Source organism: Hylobates moloch, unplaced genomic scaffold (assembly GCF_009828535.3).
Source record: "Hylobates moloch isolate HMO894 unplaced genomic scaffold, HMol_V3 SCAFFOLD_19, whole genome shotgun sequence".
Taxonomy (NCBI): domain Eukaryota; kingdom Metazoa; phylum Chordata; class Mammalia; order Primates; family Hylobatidae; genus Hylobates; species Hylobates moloch.
The window spans coordinates 34,795,675-34,823,352 of NW_026652294.1; the positions used below are offsets into that span (position 1 = coordinate 34,795,675).

Sequence of the window (27,678 nt, forward strand, 5' to 3'; positions counted from 1 at the left end):
CCTTCCAAAGTGTTGGGATTACAGGTGTGAGCCACCGCGCCCAGCCTGGCTAGTTGTCTCTGTAAGCTAACTATTTCCCTTGCCTACACATAACCAACTAATTCTGAAAGCCACATTTCAAAAGGCCCCATGGAGGTTGAAAAGCTCCGGTTCATGTTTTTAAAAATTCCAGTGTTCTAAAGTAGCTGGGTCTGTTTTCGTATTATGAAGGCACAGCCTCTGCACTTCGCACTTCTCTCCCGGCGGCCACCTCGGCAGCTTTCTGCAGGTCTGTTCCCATGGCCTAGGGTGGGAACAAGAGCCCAGGGCTTGAAAGGAAACTTTCTACTTCCTGTGAAGGGGGATGCCATTTGCAGAAGTCAAAGCGTGGCGCTCGCCGGGCGCGGTGGCTCAAGCCTGTAATCCCAGCACTTTGGGAGGCCGAGGCGGGTGGATCACGAGGTCAGGAGATCGAGACCATCCTGGCTAACACGGTGAAACCCCGTCTCTACTAAAAATACAAAAAATTAGCCGGACGTGTTGGCGGGCGCCTGTAGTCCCAGCTACTCGGGAGGCTGAGGCAGGAGAATGGCGTGAACCCGGGAGGCGGAGCTTGCAGTGAGCTGAGATCGCACCACTGCACTCCAGCCTGGGGGACAGAGCAAGACTCTGTCTCAAAAAAAAAAAAAAAAAAAAAAAAAAAAGCATGGCGCTCTCTCTAAGTGGGTCAACAGTTTCATGCAGGGTTTTTTGTTGTATTTTTAATATAGCCACGTAGCCTGATCTCTTCCACCTAGCCCCAGTGAAAGAGAATGGGGTTAAGCCAGCTAAACTCCCAGCTAGAACGCACTTTCTGGTAACATCAATGTGCCTAACACCACATGATTTTTCCTCACCCATTTCATTTTTTTTTATTTTTTATTTATTTATTTATTTTTTGAGACGGAGTCTCGCTCTGTCACCCAGGCTGGAGTGCGGTGGCGTGATCTCGGCTCACTGCAAGCTCCGCCTCCTGGGTTCACGCCATTCTCCTGCCTCAGCCTCTCCAAGTAGCTGGGACTACAGGCGCCCGCCACCACGCCCGGCTAATTTTTTGTATTTTTAGTAGAGAGGGGGTTTCACCGTGGTCTTGATCTCCTGACCTCGTGATCCGCCCGCCTCGGCCTCCCAAAGTGCTGGGATTACAAGCGTGAGCCACCGCGCCCGGCCTCCTCACCCATTTTATACAGGGAATAAATTTTTAAAAATCTCTTTGCCATAGCATAATAGCCATCACTGGTTAAGGAAAGACACATAAAGAGATGTTAAGCAGGATACAATCTCAAGGCATCTCACCATAAAATGAGATGTGCTTATTAATGACACAGGCAAACAGCACTAGGAATGGACAAATCCACATTAGGTGCCTCCTGAGATAGTGTACTGAGAAGGACACACTTTACTTCTGTGATATTCCTGCCAAAAATGCATAACCTGGCTGGGCGTGGTGGCTCACGTCTGTAATCCCAGCACTTTGGGATGCCAAGGTGGGTGAATCACCTGAGGTCAGGAGTTCGAGACCAGCCCGGCCAACACAGTGAAACCCCGTCTCTACTAAAAGTACAAAAATTAGCCGAGCATGGTGATACATGCCTGTAATCCCAGCTGCTCGGGAGGCTGAGGCAGGAGAATCACTTGAACCCGGGAGGCAGAGGTTGCAGTGAGCCAAGATCACGCCATTGCACTCCAGCCTGGGCAACAAGGGTGAAACTCTGTCTCAAAAACAAAACAAAACAAAACAAGAATGCATAACCTAAATCTAATTATGAAGAAACATCAGACTAATTGAGGAACGTTCTACAAAAGGACTGGCCTGTACCCTTCAAAAATGTTAATGTCATTAAAAGACAAGGAAAGACTGAGAAACTCTTCCAGATTAAAGGAGACTAAAGATAAATAACTGTAGAACGCTGTGAGTCATCCTGGACCAGAACCTTTTTTTTTCTTTTGCTACAAAGGACATTAATAGGACAACTGGCAAAATTTGAATAAAGTTTGTAGATTAGATAATAGTATTTTATCTATGTGAATTTCCTGATTTTGATTATTGTACTATGTTAAGACAATGTCTTTGTTTTTGGGAAATATATATTGAAGGTTTTTTTGTTTTGTTTTGTTTCTTTTGAGATGGAGTCTTTCTCTGTCACCCAGGCTGGAGTGCAGTGGCACAATCTTGGTTCACTGCAACCACCGCCTCCCGGGTTCAAGCAATTCTCCTGCCTCAGCCTCCTGAGTAGCTGGGACTACAGGCATGCACCACCACACTGGGCTAATCTTTGTATTTTTTAAATTTTTTATTTTTTTATTTTTTTGAGATGGAGTCTCGCTGTGCTGCCTAGGCTGGAGTGCAATGGCATGGTCTTGGCTCACTGCAACCTCTGCCTCCTGGGTTCAAATGATTCTCCTGCCTCAGACTCCCTAGTAGCTGGGACTACAGGCACGCGCCACCACACTCGGCCAATTTTTGTATTTTTAGTAGAGACAGGGTTTCACCGTCTTGGCCAGGCTGGTATCGAACTCCTGACCTCAGGTGATCCACCTGCCTCAACCTCCCAAGGCATTGGGATTACAGGCATCAGCCAGGGCACCCGGCTGACAAAAGTTTCTTATGACACTACCCGCCTGTCTAAGCTGCACTGATGGGCGCCAGGAGGAGAGGCTAGGATACAGGTTTGGTGGGGCCATTCAGCCTGAAGGCCCTGGCAGGGCATGAACAGGCAGGTGCGCCAAAGGGCATCCTCTCTGCAGTGCAAGACACAACAGCTCCAGTCTAGCTCCCACAAGGGGCCCCCACCACAGCGTCATCAGAGCCGCTTGTCAAGTGAGGTCCCCAGGATGCAATGTATGCATGTGCCTCGTGAAAGATGCAGCAAGTTGGTCGGGCGCGGTGGCTCACGCTTGTAATCCCAGCACTTTGGGAGGCCGAGGCGGGCGGATCACGAGGTCAGGAGATCGAGACCACAGTGAAACCCCGTCTCTACTAAAAATACAAAAAAATTAGCCGGGCGTGGTGGCAGGCACCTGTAGTCCCAGCTACTCGGAGAGGCTGAGGCAGGAGAATGGCGTGAACCCAGGAGGCAGAGCTTGCAGTGAGCCGAGATTGCGCCACTGCACTCCAGCCTGGGCGACAGAGCGAGACTCCGTCTCAAAAAAAAAAAAAAAAGAAAGATGCAGCAAGCGCTTTTGTGAACATATAGGAACAAGCCCCAGGGGCAGATGGAGACCTGTGTTACCCATGAGTCCTCACTCACGGGTACACATGAACACCATCGCAGGGACTCAGTTTCACCATGTGTGCGGTGAGGGGCCCAAATGCCGTCTGAAGACATTCCCTCCCAACTCCAGCATTCTTAGAAGTTAGGGGAGCAGGTGGTTTCTGTGGGATGGGCTCTCAAGAGGTCTGGGTACTGGCTGTGGGTAGAGTCACCTGGAAGATGGCAAAGGGCTCAGCGTAGCGGTCCAGGATGGGCTGGGGATGGTCCGTCTGTCCCTCAGGGGTCTGAAGCTGGTAGCTGACTTTGACACTGGCATTGGAGAAGCAGTCCTCCTCACAGACCTGTGGGGTCACCACGGAAGGCAGGGTTAGAGTTGGATGTGGGGGAGAAGATGACAACAATAATGCTTTTTTTTTCTTTTTTTTTTTGAGATGGAGTCTTGCTCTGTTGCCCAGGCTGGAGTGCAGTGGCGTGATCTCAGCTCACTGCAACCTCCGCCTCCCGGGTTCAAGCAGTTCTCCTACCTCAGTCTCCTGAGTAGCTGGGATGACAGGCGCCCGCCACCAAGCCCAGCTAATTTTTGTATTTTTAGTAGAGACGGGGTTTCACCATGTTGGCCAGGCTGGTCTCGAACTCCTGACCTCAAGTGATCCGCCCGCCTTAGCCTCCCAAAGTGCTGGGATTATAGGCGTCGGCCACCACGCCCGGCCTCTTTTCTTTCTTTTTTTTTTTTTAGATAAGGTCTCACTCACTCTGTCACCCAGGCTGGAGTGCAGTAGCACCATCATGGCTCACTGCAGCTGCAACCACCTGGGCTCAAGCAGTCTACCCACCTTGGCCTCCCAAAGTGCTGAGATTCCAAATATGAGCCACCGCGCTTGGCAAGAATACTTTCTACTTTGATGTCATCATAAGAAGAAATAAACAATAAAAGTGGTGGGTCACAAGTCCTAAGCATCTTCCAAATAAGCCAGGCTGAAGGGACACGTCCTTCAAGCAAGCTGCCAAGTGCTTTGGGAAAAATCTCCTTCGTTCTACTATGGTTTTGTGTCTCATAGCTGCTATGGTTCTCACCCCAATCACAAAGGGGTAAAGAACTGGCTCAGACTGGCACAGCCACACCTGTGTTTATCAAGATCTTTCTCTTTTTTTTTTTTTTTGAGACGGAGTCTCGCTCTGTCGCCCAGGTTGGAGTGCAGTGGCTCGATCTCGGCTCTCTGCAAGCTCTGCCTCTTAGGTTCAAGGTTCTCCTGCCTCAGTCTCCCAAGTAGCTGGGACTACAGGTGCATGCCACCACGCCTGGCTAATTTTTGTATTTCTTTTTTAGTAGAGACAGGGTTTTACCACACTGGTCAGGCTTGTCTCGAACTCCTGACTTCAGGTGATCCGCCCACCTCGGCCTCCCAAAGTGCTGGGATTAGAGGCGTGGGCCGCCGCGCCCAGCCAACCAAGATCTTTCTCAAAGCAACACGGAGGACATATGAGAGAGGTAAGAGAGAAGATAAGGGATGGCTTAGCATACCATTTGCCACTCCCTTTGTTTAAATGAGCCTTTCTGCCACCATAAGAGCCTGGAGCCCATGGGAGTAGGTGAGCATGATTCTCTGGTAGAGAATGTGATTGCGCCTTTATTTAAGGAAGGCTGTAGACTTGCTAGAAACTTTCTTAATCAAATTAACCATCACTTTGGGGGTAAATGTGTATTCAGAAGAATAATTCATGCATTTGTTTATTGGAATAAATGATCCATGTAGACCTAAAGTTCTAGATCCCGTCAGGGTTTGAGTCCCGACATACTTTTTTTCCCCCATGTCTCTGGGCATCTTTGCTAGGAGTAAACCTTTCTAGATAGTCATTTCTATCTTTTTATTCTTCCTTTTAGTTGTTCACTTTTTCTGATGCCAATCGACATTCAGGCCCTCGGTCCTAGTTATTATCAGGTGAGGTCGGATAACGGACGCCAAGAACACCTGGCATTCCTGAGTTACCAAGAAAAACGTCAGCAATGACGGCATCTCCATCTTCTGTGTCATTATGTGGTTCTTGATTTATTATTATTATCATTATTATTATTATTTTGAGATGGACTTTCGCTCTTGTTGCCCAGGCTGGAGTATAGTGGCATGATTTCGGCTCACTGCAACCTCCACTCCCTGGGTTCCAGCGATTCTCCTGCCTCAGCCTCCTGAGTAGCTGGGATTACAGGCGCGCATCACCACATCCGGCTAATTTTTGTGTTTTTAGTGGAGACAGGGTTTCACCTTGTTGGCCAGGCTGGTGTCGAACTCCTGACTTCAAGTGATCCACCCGCTTTGGCCTCCCAAAGTGCTGGGATGACAGGCGTGAGCCACCGTGCCTGGCCTGTTATGATTATTTTAATCACCTCATTTGTAGGTCTGGGTATGTGCCCTTCACTGCATCACATCAAGTCCTTTCTCAATGACAAAGACCCCTCTGGACTCCCATCCAAACTCCCCCACTTACCTCTCCCTCTGTGGGCATGAGCAGGAGGTCCTCACAAAGCTGGGATCCGCTGCTCCACTCCCTCAGGCAGCCCAGACAGCTTCTTACGTCTGAACACTGCAGCCTTCTCCTCTGCTTCCCCACATCCACGTCCAGCGTGAAGTTGAGAGATGCCCCTCGGAGGCCTGGGAATGAAGACCAGACCTTCCCGATGAGGTAGGGATGAACCAGCTGCAGACAGAAGGCTCCCAGCCTGCCTGAGGTTCCTTGTAGCCCCTGCTGAACAGTGTCCCCATGCAGGTACTTCCCCGGGGCTGGACTCCTGCATCGCTTTCTCAAAGATATTTTTCTCACTGTCTTCTGACACCTGACCAGGGTCTCTGAGTGCTCCAGCCCCAAACCCGGAACAACACATTCCCAGGACTGAGTCAGCCTTCCTTAGGGAAGGAGGGCTCGGGAAGGGGATCGAGATTGAAGAAGAAAATAAGGAGGAAGAGAGACAACAAAGAGAATGGAGAGGGAAAGAGGGACTCCATGGAGGAAAACCCCGGGACGGCAGAGCTGGAAGCACCGTGGAGGTTCTGGGGCCGCCTCTCTTACTGTACAGAACAGAACCAGCTCAGCTAGGGAAAGACACTTGCCTAGCATCACACAGCCCATCGAGCTCTGTCCTGGAAGGGACAGGTCTGTTATTTTCTTTTTTTTCTTTTGAGACGGAGTCTTGCCCTGTCGCCCAGGCTGGAGTGCAGTGGCGTGATCTCGGCTCACTGCAAGCTCCACCTCCCGGGTTCACGCCATTCTCCTGCCTCAGCCTCCCGAGTAGCTGGGACTACCGGCGCCCTCCACCACGCCTGGCTAATTTTTTGTATTTTGTTTAGTAGAGACAGGGTTTCACTGTGTTAGCCAGGATGGTCTCGATCTCCTGACCCTGTGATCCGCCCGCCTTGGCCTCCCACAGTGCTGGGATCACAGGCATGAGCCACCGCGCCCGGCCTTCTGAGTCTTTTTTTCAGAAACTCAACCCTTCCACCCTGAGGAAGGGCCCCAGTGTTCCTCTTCCCAACAGTGTCAGCTCTAAACCCCTTCCGAGTGTGGACATAACCTCAGACCACCCTTTCTTGAGGCAGTTTGCATTTAACAAACCTGGAGACTAAGGAGCTAAGCTCTAATTGAGGAATTCAAGCACCAGGACCTCAGACCAATACCCACCCACCCCCCGCCCCAGTCCTCTTTCCCTGCCCCTTACAGAAGCCAAAAAGGAAGGACCGTCACGTCAGGCAGGGGGCAGCTGGACCATCTTTTACCTGACTCAGAGGCTGTGGTTACAGAGCTGATTTCAAAACATAAACGGACATTCACGACGCCGTTGAAGCCGATGGGCAGCGCACTGGGGGTGAAGGCCATGGAGACCTTCAGGCGAACCACAGGCCGGGAGCTAAACAAGACAGCAAAGGGGATGGGAGAAGTGACTGCTCGGCCTCTGGGTCAGGGCCTGGCTGATTGGTTCATGCATTCAATGGGTCTCTATCAAACATGCCCACATCCAGGTGACCCCTGAGTCTCAGGGTACAGTGGGGAAAGAGACAAGTTTCTTCTTTCGTGGGAAAGCAGACAACAAGCAAATAAACGAGAGAAACAGGGAAATACTATGCATTGGCAAGGCTATGACAAAAATTAAAATACTGTTGGCCGAGTGCGGTGGCTCACGCCTGTAATCCTAGCACTGTGGGAGGCTGAGGCGGGCGGATCACCTGAGGTCAGGAGTTCGAGACCAGCCTGGCCAACGTGGTGAAACCCATCTCTACTAAAAATTCAAAACTTAGCTGGGCGTGGTGGCGGGTGCCTGTAATCCCAGCTACTCGGGAGGCTGAGGCAGGAGAATTGCTTAAACCTGGGAGGCGGAGGTTGCAGTGAGCTGAGATCCTGCCACAGCACTCCAGCCTGGGTGACAGAGCAAGACTCCATCTCAACAACAACAACAAAAATACTGTAATAAAGACTGAGGGCTACTGAGACTGGGTGGTCAGAGATGGTGTGGCTGATGAGGAAGCATTTCGGTTGAGATTTGTTAACAAGAAACAGCCAGCTGTGTGAGGATCTGGGGAAGAGCACTCCAGGAAGAAAGCACAGCCAGTGCCAAGGGCCTGTGGCAGGAATACTTTTGGTTTGTTGAGGAGCACAAAGGTCAGCGTGCCTGGAGCCTAATTAGTGAGACAGAAGATGGGAGGAGGAGATGGGAATGGAGGGGCGGGGTGGGCCAGGCCATGAAGAGCCCTGTAAAGTCATGGTGAGGAATTGGGATTTTACTCTAAATAGGAGCCGTGGAGGAGTTTCAGGAAGCAGAGTGAAGGGATCGGGCTGCTGCTGTGTGGAGAATGGAGCGCAGGGGCTGGGAGCAGGGAAGGCTGTCGCAGCAGTGTCCGGGGAGTGAAGACAGTGCCTGCGCTGGGAGGAGGTCTGGAGGCAGAGCAAACTAAGACTTGTTGATGTGGTGGAGAGGAAGGAAAAAGAGGCATCAAGGATGGCCTGCCCCTCCACACCTGTGGGTATTTCTAGTCGGGTAGGACGAGAGACTGAGAAAAGAAATAAGACACAGAGACAAAGTATAAAGAAGCAACAGTGGGCCCAGGATACCGGCACTCAGCATACCAAGGACCCGCACCGGCACCGGGCTCTGAGTTCCCTCAGTTTTTATTGATTACTATTTTCATTATTTCAGCAAAAAGGAACGTAGTAGGAGAGCAGGGTGATAATAAGGAGAAGGTCAGCAAAAAACACGTGAGCAAAAGAATCTATGTCATAATGAAGTTCAAGGGAAGGTACTATGCCTGGACGTGCACGTAAGCCAGATTTGTTTCTCTCTACCCAAACATCTCAGCGGAGTAAAGAATAACAAAGCAGCATTGCTGCCACCATGTCTCGCCTCCCACCATAGGGCGGTTTTTCTCCTATCTCAGAATAGAACAAATGTACAATCGGGTTTTATACCGAGACATTCAGTTCCCAGGGGCAGGCAAGAGACTGTGGCCTTCCTCCATCTCAACTGCAAGAGGCTTTCCTCTTTTACTAATCCACCTCAGCACAGACCTTTTACGAGTGTCGGGCTGGGGGACAGTCAGGTCTTTCTCATCCCATGAGGCCTTATTTCAGACTATCACATGGGGAGAAACATTGGACAATACCCCGCTTTCAAGGGCAGAGGTCCCTGCGGCTTTCCGCAGTGCATTGTGCTCCTGGTTTACTGAGACTAGAGAATGGCGATGACTTTTACCAAGTATACTGCCTGTAAACATTTTGTTAACAAGGCACATCCTGCACAGCCCTAGATCACTTAAGCCTTGATTTTATACAACACATGTTTTTGTGAGCTCCAGGTTGGGTCAAAGTGGCTGGGGCAAAGCTACAAATGAACAACATCTCAGCAAAGCAATTGTTTAAAGTACAGGGCTTTTTCAAAATGGAGTCTCTTATAGCTTTCCTTTCTGTATAGACACAGTAACAGTCTGATCTCCCTTTCTTTTCCCTACACCTAGGTTTTCATCCTGAATTGCTAGGTGGATGATGGTGCCATTTGCTGAGACAGAAAGCCTGAGGGCAGGACAGATTTGGGGGAACGAAGGGTGGGGGGAGATAAGCGCTCTGTTTTTAGACGTGTTCACTTCAGGATGACTGTGAGCGGCAGCCCAGAGAGGTGCTGGGTAGACAGTGAGTCTGCAGCTTGGTGGAGAGGACGGGACAGACGGGCGCTCCGTGAGCTCATTTACAACCATGGGACTTGATCATTCACTGAGGGATGGGGCACAAAAACTCTGCAATTCTTGGCCGGGTGCAGTGGCTCATGCCTGTAAATCCAGCACTTTGGGAGGCTGAGGCGGGTGGATCACGAGGTCAGGAGTTCAAGACCAGCCTGGCCAACATGGTGAAACCCTGTCTCTACTAAAAATACAAAAATTAGCTGGGCGTGGTGGCAGATGCCTGTAATCCCAGCTCCTCGGGAGGCTGAGGCAGGAGAATTGCTTGAACCTGGGAGGCAGAGGTTGCAGTGAGCCGAGATTGCATCCCTGCACTCCAGCCTGGGCAAAAAAGGAAGACTCTGTCTCAAAAAAAAACACAAAAAACCAAAAACAAAAACAAAACTCTGCAATTCTGAATAATCATAGCCATCACTGAGCACTGTGCTAAATACTTTGCATATATTCACTTGCCTGATCCTCATAGCTCTGGGAGGTAGGTGCTCTTATAATTCCTAGGTAAGGTCTTAGAATTAAATAGCCTGCCCAAAGGCACACTGAGAGGGCTGAGAGCTGAGATTCAAACCCAGACAGGCAGCCTGCAGAGCCTGTGCCCGCAACCACGGTGCTGGCTCCCTCCCTCGGTGCCCAATGTCTGCGGGGAGCTATTTAGAGCAGGGCAAATGGGTGAGGCTGGGCCTGGGGCCCCGGAAAGCAGGACAGAGCCCTACCGGAACACAACCGCCCGGCCCAGAGTGCCCACAGTGATGTCGGCAAGGCCGTCGCCACTGATATCAAAGCCACCAGCCATGGACATGCCGAAGTACTGGAGTCCTGGGGCCACCGTAGAGGCTCTGATCCGCTGTGGAGGCAGAAACACAAGGCGTGGGGCGAGGGAAGGGAGGGAAACAGGGCAGGGAGTCCTTTCATGGTCTATCCCGATCAGCACTGCAGGCACCATCCAGCCCCAGGGAGCCCCCACTCTAGCACCAGGAAGGAGGGGGCAAAGCTTGCCCAGAGGAAGTGGCATTTGGATGGAGCCTTGAAGGGCAGGTGGGACTTCACAGGGGAGAGTAAGGGAAAGAGTGAGGCGTGGGGAAAGAGCAGGGCCTTCTGAGAAGCAGCCAGGGCCAGGGACGGGGTGGACCACAGGGGATTGGGGTACAAGGAAGCTTGATGTGGGGCTTGGGGGTGGGGATGTCAACAAAGGTTCTGTTGTTTTGAAGTGACATAATCAGGATAACACTTTAGAAATGGCACTGAAGACACTGGGTGGAAGATGGAGAGGAGGAGGAAGCTGGGTGGGCTGGGAGAGGGATGGCAAGGCCTCGGCTGGGACCACAGGGGTGGGGATGGAGAGAAGGGGCCAGAGTTGGGAGACAGCTAGAATCATGAGGACGTGGGAACTGACAGGCTGTGCAGGGTGTGAGCGTGCTAGGGACCATCTAAGGTTTCTGGTGTGGGGTGTGGAGGGGGATGAGGTCTCAGACGAGCATCAGGTCTGGGGGAAGCAGGTGCTCTCAGATGGGCCGTGTGGGAGTGAGATGCCTGGGGGCCATCCAGGTGGAGGTGCTCAGGAGGAGCTGGAGGTGGGTGGAAGTGCCCGTAATACATGCAGTATGAGAGGCTGGCAAGGGATAAGGCGCGGAGGTGCTGGGTGGGAGATAGGAGCGAAGGACAGAAAGAGAGGAAGCAGGGACCCGAGGCAGGTGGGTGGAAGGAGGGGGTATAGGCCAGGGAAGGAGACAGGTACCGCCACAACCTCCCCCCAACCTGAAGGGGCTGAGGTGAGGCCCTGGTCTGGAAGCTCCCCCCAGCCTGGGGGACTTCTTTCTTTCACTGGGTATTCCCAATCCCCGAGACCTGCCCAGCACTTAGGACTGAAGCCGACCTGGGGCTTGGGTCATCGTATCTGGGAGAGGTCAGAGCCCCAGAAGAGAGGAAGGAGAGGGCCCCATGGGTCACCTGCGAGGGGCTGGCGGAGAGGCCGTCCCAGTGTCCGTTGTAGATATACACACTGCCGAAGCTGGCACCATCATCTGTCCAGAAACCTTCCAGGGGGGCCCCAATGGCCACATCTGTGAGCTTATCCTGACTGAGATCCCCCATAGCCGCCATGGCAAAGCCAAAGCGGGCATTGATGAACCCGGGGTGCCCACTCAGTATGCGTGCCAAGGAGAAGGAACCATCCTGTAAAGCAAACAGCTCAGCCCTCAAGAAGGGGCGCTAGGTGCCCACTCCATTGCCACCCAGGATGCACGCTCACTGGGCTGGTGGATTCTGATTCTCCAGCAGGGAGTTTGAGCCCCAGAAAAGGCCAGGGACCTACCCAAGGTCACACAGTGAGCACGAGGGGAAAGCTGGGGTCCTCCTACCTGGAAGTTCAGGACTCAGAGCCCGCCCCCCTCTACTTCCATGGGCAGGGGTGCATTGCTGCAAATGAGAGGCCTGGGTTTCACTCGTGGCTCTGCCACACACATGCTAGGTACACTTGAGCAAGTCTTGGCATCACTGAGGCTCACCGAGCCCCAGCTTCCTCACCCGTAAGATGAGAGTGGCAGCTACCTCCCATAGTTACTGTGAGAAACAAGTGAGATCCTGGACTAAACGGGCTTTGCCAACTATGCAGCTGTAAGAGATGTTATCAGCTGGGCGTGTGACTCACGCCCATTATCCCATCACTTTGGGAGGCCAAGGTAGGTGGATCACCTGAGGTCAGGAGTTCGAGACCAGCCTGGCTAACATGGCGAAACCCCATCTCTACTAAAAATACAAAAATTAGCCGGGTGTGGTGGCACATGCCTGTAATCCCAGCTACTTGGGCGGCTGAGGCAGAAGAATCACTTGAACCCAGGAGGTGGAGGTTGCAGTAAGCCAAGATCGCACCACTACACTCCAGCATGGACAACAGAGTGAGACTCAGTCTGGAAAAAACAAAAAATGCTGGGGGAGGTGGCTCACGCCTGTAATCTCAACACTTTGGGAGGCTGAGGTGGGTGGATCACCTGAGGTCAGGAGTTCAAGACCAGCCTGACCAACATGGAGAAACCCTGTCTGTACTAAAAGTACAAAATTAGCCGGACGTGGTGGCCCATGCCTGTAATCCCAGCTACTCGGGAGGCTGAGGCAGGAGAATCTCTTGAACCCCAGAGGCAGAGGTTGCGGTGAGCCGAGATCATGCCATTGCATTCCAGCCTGGGCAACAAGAGCAAAACTCCATCTCAACAACAACAACAACAACAAAAGAGATATTAGAGATACTATCATCAACGATTGCCCTTGGGTAAGAAAGTGGGTGCGGAGAGTGATGCCGCTGCCCCACCCAGCGGCCATCCAGCCTGAGCACCTCCCATCACTGCCCACTGGTGCCAGGCAGGGCCAGGGCACTCCCAGCCTCCATCACCTCTGTGTCAGGCTGAGTGCCAGAGCCTCAGCAAGCTCATGAAGATGGAGACTCTCCCACCTGCTTGCTGAGATGGTACACGTAGACTCTGCCTTCTTCTCCATGAACGTGGTAAAATGGAGCACCCACCAGCAAGAAGTCCGTGGTTCCATCCATGTCAATGTCCACAGGGCACAGCTCAGAGCCAAAATAGGACCCCATCTACAGCCCAGAAGGAACTCAGCTCAGCAGGAGCCCCGCTCCTCCACCCTTCCCTCAACAAGGCTACAACCCTGCCCACGTGCTTCCTGGACCACCCAATTTGGGTCGTTACATATCAATTTGCTCACTGACAGTAACAGACGAGTGGAGGGGCACCCCAGGCCCCACGGTGGAGGAAACTGCCTAGCAATCAGACATGCGGAGCTGAGGCAGAGCCCTCGAGCTCCACTCAGGAGCCTGAGTTTTACCCAGCCTGGGCCTTGGCCCACTGTGCACCGTGAGACCCACCCCTTTCCCTTGGGGCCTCCAGATTCCCCATCCGTCATAAGGGGTGGAGGCTTTCCCCAGCAGGTACCTGCTCTCCCTCCAGCACTGGCAGGAAGCTGGCCTCTCTGCCCTCCTTCTGGAACTCAAACACAGCCCCATGATGTTTGTACCGTGGAGCCCCCGCGACGTAGGAGAGGCTGCAGGTCTTGTGCAGCACGGCCACGGCGTAACCTGGGGCAAGGGTGGTGTGGCTGTGAACACACCGTGTGCTCCCACCTGGCCTCTCTCTTGGCCCCGGCACCTTCCCAGTCAGGCCTTCAAAGTGGCCTGGGGAGGGGGGCAAAATAGGAGAGACTGTCTTTCTCACTATATTAAAAATCGGCATCAGCGAGCGCTCTCACTTTGCCAGTCACACACATCCCCATCACACAGATGTGATGCGCATGCTGTCTGTCACGTATGCAGCTTTGCTCAAAATACTCGTTCGCACACATTCACTACCCACGCTCACACACACACCCTAGCAGGACCGAGAAGAGGGGTGAGAGGACGCCCACAACTATTAGTATTTTTATTTATTTATTTATTTATTTTTGAGACAGAGTCTCGGTCTATCGCCCGCGCTGGAGTGCAGTGGCACAATCTTGGCTCATTGCAACCTCCACCTCCCGGGTTCAAGCGATTCTTGCGCCTCAGCCTTCCGAGTACGTGGGACTACAGGCATCCGCCACCACGCCCAGCTAATTTTTGTATTTTTAGTAGAGACAGGGTTTTGCCATGTTGTCCAGGCTGGTCTCCAGACCTCAGGCGATCCGCCCGCCTCGACCTCCTGGGATTACAGGCGTGAGCTACTGCACCACTATTATTAATGGAGAGGCCCCGCCCTCCCCTGGGTGGCTGCTCTGCCTGGTGTACCTGACAGGCCCTGTACCTATCCAGGAGGCTGTAGTTCAGCCTCAGGGTCCCTAACGAGGACCCGCCCCTCGGCCCATGTGACTGACCAGATCCCGCCCCCATTCGGAAACCTCAAGTGCAGCCTAATGCGCAGCCTCGGTGTCCCCATCTCGGCCCCGCCCTTGCCCAGGTGGCCTCTAGGTCCCGCCCTCCCCAGGTAACCTCCAGGCCCCGCCCTCCCCAGGTAACCTCCAGGCCCCGCCGTCTCCCAGGTAGCCCCCCCCGGCCCCGCCCTCGCACAAGTAGCCCACAGGCCCCGCCCTCGCCCAGGTAGCCTCCTGGCCCCTCGCTCCTCAGGTGGCCCCCAGGCCCTACCCTCGCCCAGGTAGGCCCCGCCCTCGCCCAGGTAGCCCCCCCAGGCCCCGCCCTCACCAGGTAGCCCCGCCCCAGGCCCCGCCCTCACCCAGGTAGCTGTACTGCGCAGCCTCCGCGTCCGCCGCCGCCGCCGCTGTCTGGTTCAGGAAGTGGCCCCGGCGGCTGCGTGTGTCGTAGAGCAGCGCCCCTCCGGACCAGTCAAAGGCCCCGACGGCGCCGAGCAGCACCTGCCGCTGAAGGGGACGGGGATGGGGCCCAGATGAGTGGGAGGGACCCAGGGCCGGGCCACGGTGGCCGCGGGTCTCTGGGCCAGCGCGGCTAACCTGGCTGGGAGAAGGGGGGCGTTCGGTGGTCTAGTGTCCGCCTGGCCAGAGATGCAGGCGGGAAGGTGAGATGGCCAACACTGGGCTCCTGCCTCGTGCCCTTGCACTCCCTCCTCCGGGAGAAGCAAGCAGTTTGGTTGGTAAGCTGACCCAGGCCGAGTCCTGTTGACTGGTCTGTATTCAGGGGAACAACTGGATGTTTGAGCACACGGAAAAAAGCGACCACCTGTAATCAATATGGCCACCCTTTTGTCTATCTCAGTGGTCCAGATTAAGGTGAGCACGCAGAAATGTTTCCCTTTATCCTAAAATGGCTCTTTCAGGCCGGGCGCGGTGGCTCAGACCTGTAATCCCAGCACTCTGGGAGGCCGAAGCCGGTGGATCACCTGAGGAGTTCCAGACCAGCCTGGCCAACATGGCGAAATCCCGTCTCTATTAAGAAAACAAAAATTAGCCAGGCATGGTGGCACGCGCCTATAATCCCAGCTACTCGGGAGGCTGAGGCAGGAGACTCGCTTGAACCTGGGAGGCGGAGGTTGCAGTGAGCCGAGATTGCACCACTGCACTCCAGCCTGGGCGACAGAGCAAGAGTCCGTCTCAAAATAAATAAATAAATAAAATAAAATGGCTGTTTTAGAGGAATCACCACAGGTAGGGCAGAGCCCTGGATGGGAGGCAGGAGTCCCTGAATCCTAGGTGTCCTGGGCCCCTCCCCAATGGGCAAGCCTGCCTGGTGCTGAGTCAGCCACGTACCTCATCCAGGATCTGGGCACTGAAGCCGATCTGTGCCAGCTGGTAGTGAAGGGCGTCTCCGACCGTGCCTGCAAGCCAAGAAGCCCAGTGAGACTGCTGTGGGCCGAGGTGAAGGGAGAAACTGAGTCAGGGGACAGTCCAGCTTGGCCTCACTCCCAGAGGGAACTATGCTTGGTTTAACAGGAAGAGCCCCCGGCTGAGGGTAGAGACCCAGGTTCTCCTTGAGCAACTACTGTCTGGGCAGTTCACTATCTCTAGGCCTCAGTTTCCTCCTCTGTGAGCTCCTGGGAGAAGGGACTATGCCCCAGTCATCCTTGTTTCTCCAGCACCAGCTCAGTTCATCAGAGCGTCATGGAGATTCTGGGACGCAAGGAGGCCTGGGGATATTGTTGCTTTTTTTTTTTTTTTTTTTTTTTTTTTTTGAGACGGAGTCTTTCTCTGTCCCCCAGGCTGGAGTGCGGTGGCGCGATCTCGGCTCACCGCAACCTCCACCTCCTGGATTCACGCCATTCTCCTGCCTCAGCCTCCCGAGTAGCTGGGACCACAGGCGCCCACCAACACGCCCGGCTAATTTTTTTGTATTTTTTAGTAGAGACGGGGTTTCACCGTGTTAGCCAGGATGGTCTCGATCTCCTGACCTCGTGATCCACCCGCCTCGGCCTCCCAAAGTGCTGGGATTACAGGCTTGAGCCACCGCGCCCGGCCTTTTTTTTTTTTTTTGAGACAGTGTCTCGCTCTGTTGCTCAGGCTGGAGTGCCATGGCTCAATATCAGCTCACTGCAACCTGCGCCTCCCGAGGTCAAGTGACCTGGTGCCTTAGCTTCCCAAGTAGCTGGGAATACAGGTCATGCGCCACCACGCCTGGCTAATTTTTTTTTTTTTTTGAGACGGAGCCTCGCTCTGTCACCCATCCTGGAGTGCAGTGTGCGATCTTGGCTCACTGCAACCTCCGCCTCCTGAATTCAAGTGATTCTTCTGCCTCAGGCTCCTGAGTAGCTGGGATCACAGGCGTGCACACCACACCTGGCTACATTTTTTTATATTTTTAGTAGAAACAGGATTTCACCATGTTGGCCAGGCTGGTCTCGAATTCCAGACCTCAGGTGATCCACCGGCCTTGGCCTCCCAGAGTGTTGGGATTACGGGCGTAAGCCACCACACCCGGCCCCAGCTAATTTTTGTTTTAGTAGAGATGGGGTTTCGCCATGTTGCCCAAGCGGGTCTCGAATTCCTGGCCTCAAGCGATTCACCCGCCTCTGTCTCCCAAAGTGTTGGGATCGCAGGCGTGAGCCACCACACCCGGCCATTCCCTTTTTAGACATGGAAGAGCTGAGGCTCAGGGAGATGATGGGAGTTGCTCAGAGAAACCACATGAAGATGGGGCAGAGGCGGGGCTGGAGCACAGGCTCGGGCCTCCTGCGGTGGGGTGGGTCCCGGAGCCCTCACCTTCCATGCTGATGATGTTGTGCCGCAGTTTGCTCAGCAGCCCATCCAGCGCCATGTAGTTGGTCACCTTGAAAGCATGGGTCTCATTCGGGTCTGAGGCGATCTGGTTCAGTTCCCTCTCAGTCCTAGCACTCTTAAATTCTTCTCCCACCTGCACAGAGGGCCTGGGTCAGCAAGTCAGCGCTGCGTGGATTCCCCAGTCCCAGGGAGAGAACTGAGCCCCTCCACCTGGCCTCTGGGGCCCTCCGTTACCTGTCTCCTTCCTTCCTTTCTCCTCCTTTCCCTGCTCCCTGTTCTGCACACACTCTGGGCAAAATTCCAGTTTTACCAAAGTGGTAAAACTGTGTAAAACAAGTATATTGTTCTCCTGAACACACCAAGCTCCTCCTCACCTCTGCACATGCTGTTCCCTCTGCCTGCAGGCCCTTCTCTGCCTCCCCTGTGCCCTAGGCCAGCTACTCCCGTTTGTCTGGCAGGACTCAGCTTGGCATCACGGTCCTCCAGGAACCTTCCTTGGTGTGTTTCCTGTGGCTCTCCCATCACTATTTGGCCAGTAAGCTGTGACCACCATGGGGAAATGAGCCCTCTCGGGGATGACAGGGCATGGGGAGAAGAGGAGCATTTGTGAATAGAACAGGGTCTGGATAAGCTGCTTACAGAAAAGCCCCCATCGACAACCCTGGCTCCCCCCCACCCCAGGCTGTGCAGGTTCAGGAGGTGCCTCCTGGCTCCTGGCTCTTACCCCAATGGCAAAGCGCTCCACACCCTGCATTTTGGGGGAGTTGATGACTGTCGTAAGGTCGAGGGGGTCCTCGAATATGCCACCATCGGTGAGCACCACCATGACCTTGGATGCCTTTCTTCTGGAGCCGTGGCTTGAGGTGAAGATGCTGTCTCTAAGCAGGGGAGAGTAAATGAGGAAGAGAGCTTTGCCGGAGGAATGACCGAGCTCCAGGAGAGACTTTATTCTCTGACCTGTATCAGAATTGGGAGGGTTCACAATCCTCCCGAAAGACCCAGAGAACGGGGTGATGCCCCCTTAAATCACGCAGCGAGGCTGGGCAGAGGGAGGGCTGCAACACAGGTGTTCTTGCTTCTCACCTGCTCCCAGCAGAAAGGTGCTGGCTGGCAGTCTATTCCTCTTGTGTGCGTACAGGAAAAGTAATGATATTAAGACGATAGATAATACTCACATGGCACTTATCATGTGCCAGGCACTGTTGTAAACACTGTATATTTTAACCCATCCAACCGTGAAAATCTATCAGGCAAGTGCTATTATTTTTCTTTCTTTTTTACAGACAGCGTCTCACTCTGTCACCCAGGCTGGAGGGCAGTGGTGTGATCATGGCTCACTGCATCCTTGAACTCCTGGGCTCAAGCAATCCTCCTGCCTCAGCTTCCTGAGTAGCTGGAACTATAGGCACAAGCCACTGCTCCAAGCTGTGAGTACTATTATTATTCTCATTTATTTATTTTATTATTATTATTATTATTATTTTTTGAGACAGATGGAGTCTCGCTCTGTCGCCCAGGCTGGACTGCAGTGGCATGATCTCAGCTCACTGCAATCTCCGCCTCCTGAGTTCAAGCGATTCTCCCTGCCTCAGCCTCCCGAGTAGCTGGGATTACAGGCACCCACCACCACACCCAGCTAACTTTGTATTTTGAGTAGAGACGGGGTTTCACCATGTTGGCCAGACTGGTCTCGAACTCCTGACCTCAGGTGATCCACCTGCGTTCGCCTCCCAAAGTGCTGGGATTACAAGCATGAGCTACTGCGCTCAGCCTATTTTTCTCATTTTTAAAGTGAGGAAACTGAAGCACAGGTCACAAGGTCCTTCAGTTTGCCCGGGGTCACACAGATACAAACCAGAGCTGAGGCGGGGCGCGGTGGCGCACGCCTGTAATCCCAGCACTTTGGGAGGCCGAGGCGGGTGGATCACGAGGTCAGGAGATCGAGACCATCCTGGCTAACACAGTGAAACCCCACCTCTACTAAAAATACAAAAAATTAGCCGGGTGTGGTGGCGGGCGCTTGTAGTCCCAGCTACTCGGGAGGCTGAGGCAGGAGAATGGCGTGAACCCGGGAGGCGGAGCTTGCAGTGAGCCGAGATCGTGCCACTGCACTCCAGCCTGGGCAACAGAGCGAGACTCCATCTCAAAAACAAATAAACAAACAAACAAACAAAAACAGAGCTCAGATCTGAACCCAGCCAGCCTGTGCACTGAGCACTCTGCTCTCCTGCCTCTCACAAGAGGGAGTCTTTGGAAGGCTTTTTGGAGGACAGCCTTGAGGTATCATCCCTCACGTTCTCTCTCAGCCAGGGAAAGGCTGGAGCCCTAATTCTCTTCTCCTGCAGTTCTGTCCAGCCACTTCCTCCAAGCATGATGCCACAGAGACTCTGAGCATGGCCAGAATAATTCCTGCAGCCCCCACACTCACAAGACGTGTTGCATGGCTGAGGCAGTCTTGGTGACACTCCCCACTTGAGTGATGTTCTGGACTCTGGCGAGGGAGGCCATCACATCCTGGCTGTCCCGAAGGTCAAACTCAGTCTGGATCACTCCTCCATACTGCACCAAGGCAAAGTTGCACTGCAGGGGATGGGCAGGAGGGCAGGAGTTTGGAAGAATTGCCACCTCTGCCCCTGAAATGGCTCCCCCTGGAAGCAGCAGAAAAATCCACTCCTTCTACCTTATCCCTGGGCAGAAAGAGATGCTAAGGCAGAGCAAAATCTCTAAGTGAGTCGGGGTGGAGAAGGGTGTGATAGTAAGGCCCCCAGTGAATCATAGGCTTCTCCCTAGCTCCCTGTGTAGTGCCCTCCATACTGACGATGAGATTGGCCATATGACTGGCTTTGGCCAATGAGACATCAGCAAATGTGATGTAATTAGAGACTTGAAAAATACTTGCATGCATTGGATCTGGCCCTCTTAGAATGTTGCTGCCATGAAAAAGCTGGGCTGGCCTGCTAAAGACACATGGTCCAGACAAGTGAGTGAGGTCATCTTAGGCCATCCAGCCCCAGTCAAGCAACCAGATGCCTGCAGCTCCACGGTAACTCCAGGCAAGATGGACAGAAGAATCATCCAGCTGAGCCCAGCCCAAGTATCTGACCCATAGAATTGTGAGCAAATGCGGTGATTGTTGTTCTGAGGTAGGGCAATTCTCAGCAATAGATAAGTGATAACCAGCTCTTAGGGAAGCCCACCTCAAAACACTTTTCATAGAAGTTCCTCATCATATTGGAGATGAAGTCTTTGGCTCTCTGAAAGTCCGGAGGATCAATGCTTCCTGAGCCATCCAGGATGATGGCAATCTCGGTGCCTGGCCAAGACAAAAAGGTCAGGAGTGGGCATGGGATGTGAGGCAGATGTGAGGGCAGCATGTGTAGGGCACATGCCCCCACACAGCCCTGAGGGCTCAGTTCAGGGAAGAAGTTGGAGAAGCTCCCAAGAGGGAAGCTTTTTTTTTTTGAGATGGAGCTTCACTCTGTTGCCCAGACTGGAGGGCAGTGGTGGGATCTCAGCTCACTGCAGCCTCCGACTCCTGGGTTCAAGCAATCCTCCTGCCTCAGCCTCCCAAGTAGCTGGGACTACAGGTGCACACCACCATGCCTGGCTAATTTTTGAATTTTTTAGTAGAGTTGGGGTTTCACCATGTTGGCCAGGCTGGTCTCAAACTCCTGACCTCAAGTGATCCACCCACTTCGGCCTCCCAAAGTGCTGGGATTACAGGCATGAGCCACCACACCTGCCCCAAGAGAGAAGCTTTTGTCTCCACCTTCAAAAAGAAAGCTAGAACCTGGTCAAGCTTTGCGTGCTGTGTGAGCCATCCCCATCACTACCACTCTCTGAGCCTCAGTTTCCCCATTTATAAGAAAGAGTGGGTGGAGCTGGTACTGGTCAGGCCTGTAAAGTCCAGCCACTGCTCCCCATCTCTCAGACTGAGGCACCCCTCACCCTTGGAGGCCGCCAGCCTAGGAGTTGGCTCTGATAGACTCAGAGCAACCCAGATCTGCCTCTTCTCACCAGCTTCCTCCTCCTCCTCGTCTTCCTCCTCCTCGTCTTCCTCCTCCTCCTTCTCCAGAGCCCGGCGCCGCCTGGCTGTGTTCGTGTCCTCTCCTCCGCCGCCTTCTTTATTGCTATAGCAGTCTCCAGTGTCCACATGTGTATCTGGATCCAGGAGACTTTCTTTAAAAACATACATGGAAGAGCTCAGAGTCAGAAAGGCTCCATCCTTGCCTGAGCACACTCACACATGGTTCTGCCCTGATTCCTTTCATGTGACACCTCAACCCTGCCTTGCTCCACTGTGGGTCTGTGTCCCACTGCATCTGCTGTGAGCTGGTGCCTTTTCTTGGAGACCAAGGAGCTCTCTTTAGAGCTATCCAAGGCCAGTGAATGTCCAATCCTTACCAAGGTCGAAGAAGTTGGCCTGAGCCTGGGGACGGAGGTCAGGGCCCAGGAGGGTACAGGTGCCTGTGAGTTCTGAGCTGAGGCTGTGAGGCTTCCGGACCAGCACTTGAATGCATATCTGGGGGAGGGAAGAGAGGGTAGGGAAACACCAGGTCATCCCCTGTTCCCAAGCCACAGCCACATTCTCACCTCCATTCCAGAACTCAGTGGCTCAACCAGGCAGGGGGCACAGGAACGGCTGGCCCACCCCTCACCAGGTGTAGGAGTCAGTGCTGGGGTCGAGGCTGAGGCCGACACCTGCAGGAGTGTGCTGGGTCACAGGGAATACCTAGGTCAGCCCTGGTATCAGCACAGGTGGTCAGAGCTACAGTGAGCCCTGGGGTTGGCACCAGGGAGACGCTAGACTCAGCCTCGGGAATAGCACGCCAGTCAGAACCGGTCTCAACACCAGGGTCAACCACGAGGGTTAGCACCAGCCTCCCTGAGGCCCTCCCTCCTCTCGCTCATGCACTCACCAAAACACCGTGGTGGCTCCGGACAACGGTCACTCCCCGGTGCCTCCCCTTGGGGATGGGGACATGCTCTGAAAAAGTTAAGCCCCGGTGAGGAGGAGGGGACTCTGGGAGGCAAAGACCCGAAGCCAAGGTCAGAGGGCACAGAGCCACCTTGGTCAGGCCCCCATGAGGAACTGTTGGCCACTCAGAGAAGCCTCTAGAAAGCTAGAACGGGGGCCTCCAAGGTCAGGACTCGACACGTTCAGGGCCGAGTGCCCATCCCCGGGGCTCATTTGCTGACCCTTTCAACACGTGTCCATTGACGTCTGCTCTATGCCCAGCCTTGTGAACCTGGTGATGGGCGTTCAGCAATAGCTGATACCTCCTGCTTTTCCTCAGTGGGCTTGGTCGGGCAGGTGGGTGGAGAAGCACTGCCTGGTGGGTACGTAAGTGGCAAGGAATGTGCAAGATACCGTGGGACTGGCTGTGTGGACCGAGGAACCGCCAGCGGGACTGGCTGTGTGGACCGAGGAACTCATCAGCCTCACAGACCCATCCTGGGGAATCTTACTGCCCCCAGCATCAGGGGCAGAAATGGTAGCTCCTTCCTCGTCCTCCCCACTGTCAGCCTCAGGATACTGTCTTATTTTTCAGTCATGGAATCACTCAGTCAACCCTACTGGACTGATATTGAGTCTGTTCAACTGAGTGCCTCTTAGACAAGGATTTTTTTTTTTTGAGATGGCGTCTTTCTCTCGCCCAGGCTGGAGTGCAGTGACGCGATCTCGGCTCACTGCAAGCTCCGCCTCCCGGGTTCACGACATTCTCCTGCCTCAGCCTCCGAAGTCCTCCCTGGTCCTCCCAAGTCCTCCCTGGGACTACAGGCGCCCACCACCACGCCCGGCTAATTTCTTTTTGTATTCTTAGTAGAGACGGGGTTTCACCATGTTAGCCAGGATGGCCTCGATCTCCTGACCTCATGATCCGCCCGCCTCGGCCTCCCAAAGTGCTGGGATTACATGGGTGAGCCGCTGCGCCCGGCAGGATTTTTTTTTAAAACAGTCTTGCTGTGTTGCCCAGGCTGGAGTCCAGTGATACAATCTCAGCTCACTGTAACCTCCACCTCCTGGGTTCAAGCGATTCTTCTGCCTCAGCCTCCCAATTAGCTGGGATTATAGGCACGCACCACCATGTCTGGCTAATTTTTGTATTTTTAGTAGAGATGGGGTTTCACCATATTGGCCAGGCTGGTCTCGAACTCCTGACCTCAAATGATCCACCCGCCTTGGCTTCCCAAAGTGCTAGGATTACAGGCGTGAGCCATGGCCCCCAGCCTCAGACATGGATTCTATATATATATATATGGCCAAGAGGTTGTCAGTAAATCTGTGACCTGAGTTTGATTGGGTAGGATGGATAGAGTTTAATGGGTGAATCAGGTTCATTCATTCATTCATTCATTCAAATGGCATTTATTGAGCACCTAATAATATGTCAGGCCCCATGCCAGTTACTAGGATGGCCACAGTTAGACTGAATAGGTAGGGGGTGAATTCCACTGAGGTGTGATGAGTTGTATCAGGAAGGGCTAGAGTTTCGAATCAGCCACCAACACTAAAAGTGTGAACTTGGTCATACTGGCAACCAAAAGACTTACATTCTCTGAACTGTAGCTTCCTCTCTATAAATGGTGTGGTTTTGAGGATGAAAACGGAATGACTCAGAGGACTGCTGGGCACATGGTGGGCACGCAATACATTGTAGGTATCGTTTCTGTTGCTAGGATTGCATCCGGAACGGTGGCCGGGGATTAGGATTGGGTTGGGGTGGGGACTGGGCATCGGGATGGAATCTTGCTGTGGGTGATGCTAGAGTCAAGGGGTGAACGGGCTGGATTAGGCAGGCTGGGGGTGGAATGGTTTGAGTTTAGAGGAGGGGGATTTTGCTAGAAAGGGGGTCCTGGGGAGCATTCTCTGGAATTGGGGCTGACTTACCTACAGGATGGCAAATGATTTCATCCTGGACAAGGGAACATCGATGGAGGGGCCCTGGTGTCCTCTTGGTTCTGGGGCTGGTGACCAGGAGCCTGAGTGGGAGGGGAGGTTGCAAAGCTGAGCTGGCTGATGTGCTTTGTCTTCTCCCTGCCTGCCCAGCACCCTTCCCATTCCAGTTGCCTGGGCTCACAGGCTCCCTGTCTGGCCAGCAGATTCCTAGCCCAGACTCTGGATTATGGGGAAGACATTTGCCCAACCTCTGCTTCTACACAGCACCAGGCAGGAAATGGTTAAATGCAACCCCTCTCTGCCTGCTGTCTACCCTGACAAAGAAGGGGTGATACTGATGGTTAATAAAAACTCTGCTCTCTTGTGGGGATAGGGATGGGGAGGCCAGAAAACCACCAGCGTTGGGGTTGGTTCTGCTGGCGGGCAATGCTGGCTTCCTGGTGGGCCACCCAGGGGACCTGCCCTGCCTGGCCTTAGTTCCTGAGAAGAGTATGCTGGTGCCCATCCTGTGGGTCCGTCAGAACTGGAGGTTTGGAGGCCGGGCGCGGCGGCTCACACCTGTAATCCCAGCACTTTGGGAGGCTGAGGCAGGTGGATCACCTGAGGTCAGGAGTTTGAGACCAGCCTGATCAATATGGCACAACCCCGTGTCTACTAAAAATACAAAAATTAGCCAGGCATGGTGGCATGTGCCTGTAGTCCCAGCTACTCGGGAGGCTGAGGCAGGAGAAACGCTTGAACCTGGGAGGCGGAGGTTGCAGTGAGCTGAGATCACGCCACTGCACTCCAGCCTGGGGGACAGAGTGAGACTTCGTCTCATAAATAAATAAATAAATAAAAGAACTGGAGGTTTGGGGGTGGCTGCCTCAGCCTGATTAAGGCAGCCTCAAGAGCTGTGCCTCCTGACTGCAAACTTCTTGCCCCCACCCAGGCCCAGTCCAGGGAGACGGCAGATTCCAGGGACAGCCTCAACATTCTCACCATCCACGTTGCCCAGGAGAACTGCGCTGTCCTGAGACAGAGTGAGCTCTGGGGTTTGTCATAGAGGATGGTGGGGAGGGGACGGGGGGCTTGGTGGTAACAGTGAACCAAATCCAAGGTCTTTCTGTGGAGGGCAGTAGGAAGCCATGGAGGACTTTATAAAGGGGAAGCGCATGATTAGCTGTGCTTTCAAAAGGTCATGATGAGGCTGGGCGCGGTGGCTCACGCCTGTAATCCCAGCACTTTGGGAGGCTGAGGCGGGCAGATCACGAGGTCAGGAGATCGAGACCATCCTGGCTAATGCGGTGAAACTCCGTCTCTACTAAAAATACAAAAAATTAGCCGGACGTGGTGGTGGGCGCCTGTAGTCCCAGCTACTCGGGAGGCGGAGGCAGGAGAATGGTGTTTGCAGTGAGCCGAGATCGCGCCACCGCACTCCAGCCTGGGAGACAGAGCGAGACTCCGTCTCAAAAAAAAAGAAAAGAAGGTCATGATGTGGCTACAGTGGGTTGGTGGGTTGGGACAGACTAAAGAGCATAGGATGGGGGGCGGAAATGAGATACCGTCTCCACTTCCTCAACTCCTATCACCCTACAGTTTAATACATTATGAAATACATTCACGTATCGGCATGGCTTACAGAACAATAAGAAAGTCTGCACCTGTGCATCCATCTGCCCATCCCCAACTGAACCCACCCCAAGCTGACTTCCCACCCTCTGAGTCAGTTCCTGTGAAGGTCACCAGGGGTCCCCCCAATGCCACATCCAACGGACCCCTCTCTGTCCTCATCTTCCTCGACCTCTCAGAAGCCCCAGACATGAGTAACCATCTCCTTGAAACACTTTCTTCTAGATTTCCGTCTACTGTCCTCATTCCTCAGGCCTTCGCTGGTGCCTTCGCGGTCTGACCTCTATCTGCCAGCAGGATCCGGGGGCTGGGTCACCGTCTTCCTCGCCGGCAGTCTCCCTAGTGATCCTTTCCGAGCCCATAGCTTCAATACACCTATAAAGGCTGAACTTCCCACCTCTCCATCTGCTATCGTAGGCAGAATAATGGCCCCCCAAAGATGGCCACATCCTAATCCCCAGAACCTGTGAATATGTTGCCTTGTATGGCAAAAGGGACTTCGTAGATGTGATTAAATAAATCAAGGATCATGAATGGGGGGGTTATCCTGGATTATCTGGGTGGGCTCCGTGAAATCACAAGGGTCCTTCTATGAGGGAGGCCCCAAAAACGGGGCCGCAGGGTGGCATAGGCGGGCCGCAGGGACTCAGGGGGACGATGAGGCAGGCAGAGGGGAGAAGCGGCAAGACCGCGGGGAATGCTGGGAGCCTCCCAAGGAGGCCCCTCCCATCCCAGAAGCCCCCAGGGCTGTCCCGGGTGGGCTGTAAAGCCCCAGTGTAATCACAAAGGTCCTTCTACGAGGGAGGCAGGAGAATCAGAGTCGGAGAAAGATGTGAAGCTTGTTACGCTGCAGGCCTAAGGAGGAGGAGGAGGCCGTGAGCCAAGGAATGCAGGCAGCTTCTAGAAGCCTAAAAAGGCAAGAAAACGGATTCTCCCCCAGAGCTTCTAGAAGGTACCCAGCCCTGCTGACACCTTTTCAGACTTCTGACCTCCAAAACTACAAGATAATAAACTTGCAGCTGGGCTCAGTGGCTCACACCTGTCATCCCAGCACTTTGGGAGGCCAAGGCAGGCGGATCACCTGAGGTCAGGAGTTCAAGACCAGCCTGGCCAACAGGGTAAAACCCCGTCTCTACTAAAAATACAAACATTAGCTGGGCATAGTGGTGCATGCCTGTAATCCCGGCTGCTCGGGAGGCTGAGGCAGGAGAATCACTTGAACCTGGGAGGTGGAAGTTGCAGTGAGCCAAGATCTCGCTGCTGCACTCCAGCCTGTGTGAAAGAGTGCCAAATAATAATAATAATTATTATTATAATAAACTTGTGTTGTTGTAAGCCACTACATTTGTGGTAACTTGTTACAGCATCAATAGGAAACAAACAGAACTTGTGGTCTTTCCTGTCAAGCCTGCTTCTTCTCATCTTCCCCCCACAGCAAATGGCATCAGCAACAACTAAGTTCTAAAGGCGAAGCCCAGCAGGTATCCTTGCTTCCGTCATGTTTTCACTCATGCCCTACATCCAGTCCACCTGCCAACCCCATTGGTTCTTTCTCCAAATTCTTTCTTTCTTTCTTTCTTTTTTTTCTGTTTTTTCGAGATGGAGTTTCACTCTTGTCACCCAGGCTGGAGTGCAATGTCGCAATCTCAGCTCACTGCAACCTCCGCCTCCTGGGTTCAGGCGATTCTCCTGCCTTGGCCTTCCAAAGTGCTGCAATTACAGGCGCCTGCCACCATGCCCAGCTAATTTTCGTATTTTTAGTACAGGTGGGGTTTTCACCATGTTGGCCAGGCTGGTCTTGAACTCCTGACCTCAGGTGATCCACTCACTTCGGCCTCCCAAATTGCTGGGATTACAGGTGTGAGCCACCACACCTGGCCAATTTTTGTATTTTTAGTAGAGACAGGGTTTCACCATGTTGGCCAGGCTGGTCTTGAAATCCTGACCTCAGGTGATCCACCCATCTCAGCCTCCCAAAGTGCTGGAATTACAGGCATGAACCACCGCACCCAACTCTCCAAATTATTTCTAGAAAGCAGCTCTTCTCCAAATGCTCCTT

At 53.5% G+C, this 27,678-nt stretch overlaps 1 protein-coding gene across 1 annotated transcript in view; it reads right to left on the reverse strand.

Moving 5' to 3' along the window:
- Window positions 1–27,678, reverse strand: part of ITGAE (integrin subunit alpha E) — a 73,610-nt gene that overhangs the window by 25,114 nt on the left and 20,818 nt on the right. Inside the window, exons 3-19 of the mRNA XM_032138917.2 lie at window positions 24,000–24,091; window positions 22,027–22,094; window positions 21,512–21,629; window positions 21,125–21,286; window positions 20,305–20,420; window positions 19,536–19,687; window positions 17,832–17,985; window positions 17,090–17,240; window positions 15,644–15,711; window positions 14,656–14,800; window positions 13,387–13,529; window positions 12,891–13,031; window positions 11,393–11,617; window positions 10,159–10,289; window positions 7,001–7,131; window positions 5,718–5,881; window positions 3,446–3,574 (exon numbers count right to left, since the gene is read on the reverse strand). Coding sequence (XP_031994808.2) covers window positions 3,446–3,574; window positions 5,718–5,881; window positions 7,001–7,131; window positions 10,159–10,289; window positions 11,393–11,617; window positions 12,891–13,031; window positions 13,387–13,529; window positions 14,656–14,800; window positions 15,644–15,711; window positions 17,090–17,240; window positions 17,832–17,985; window positions 19,536–19,687; window positions 20,305–20,420; window positions 21,125–21,286; window positions 21,512–21,629; window positions 22,027–22,094; window positions 24,000–24,091 — 2,290 coding nt within the window. The remainder of the gene's footprint in view (window positions 1–3,445; window positions 3,575–5,717; window positions 5,882–7,000; window positions 7,132–10,158; window positions 10,290–11,392; window positions 11,618–12,890; window positions 13,032–13,386; window positions 13,530–14,655; window positions 14,801–15,643; window positions 15,712–17,089; window positions 17,241–17,831; window positions 17,986–19,535; window positions 19,688–20,304; window positions 20,421–21,124; window positions 21,287–21,511; window positions 21,630–22,026; window positions 22,095–23,999; window positions 24,092–27,678) is intronic.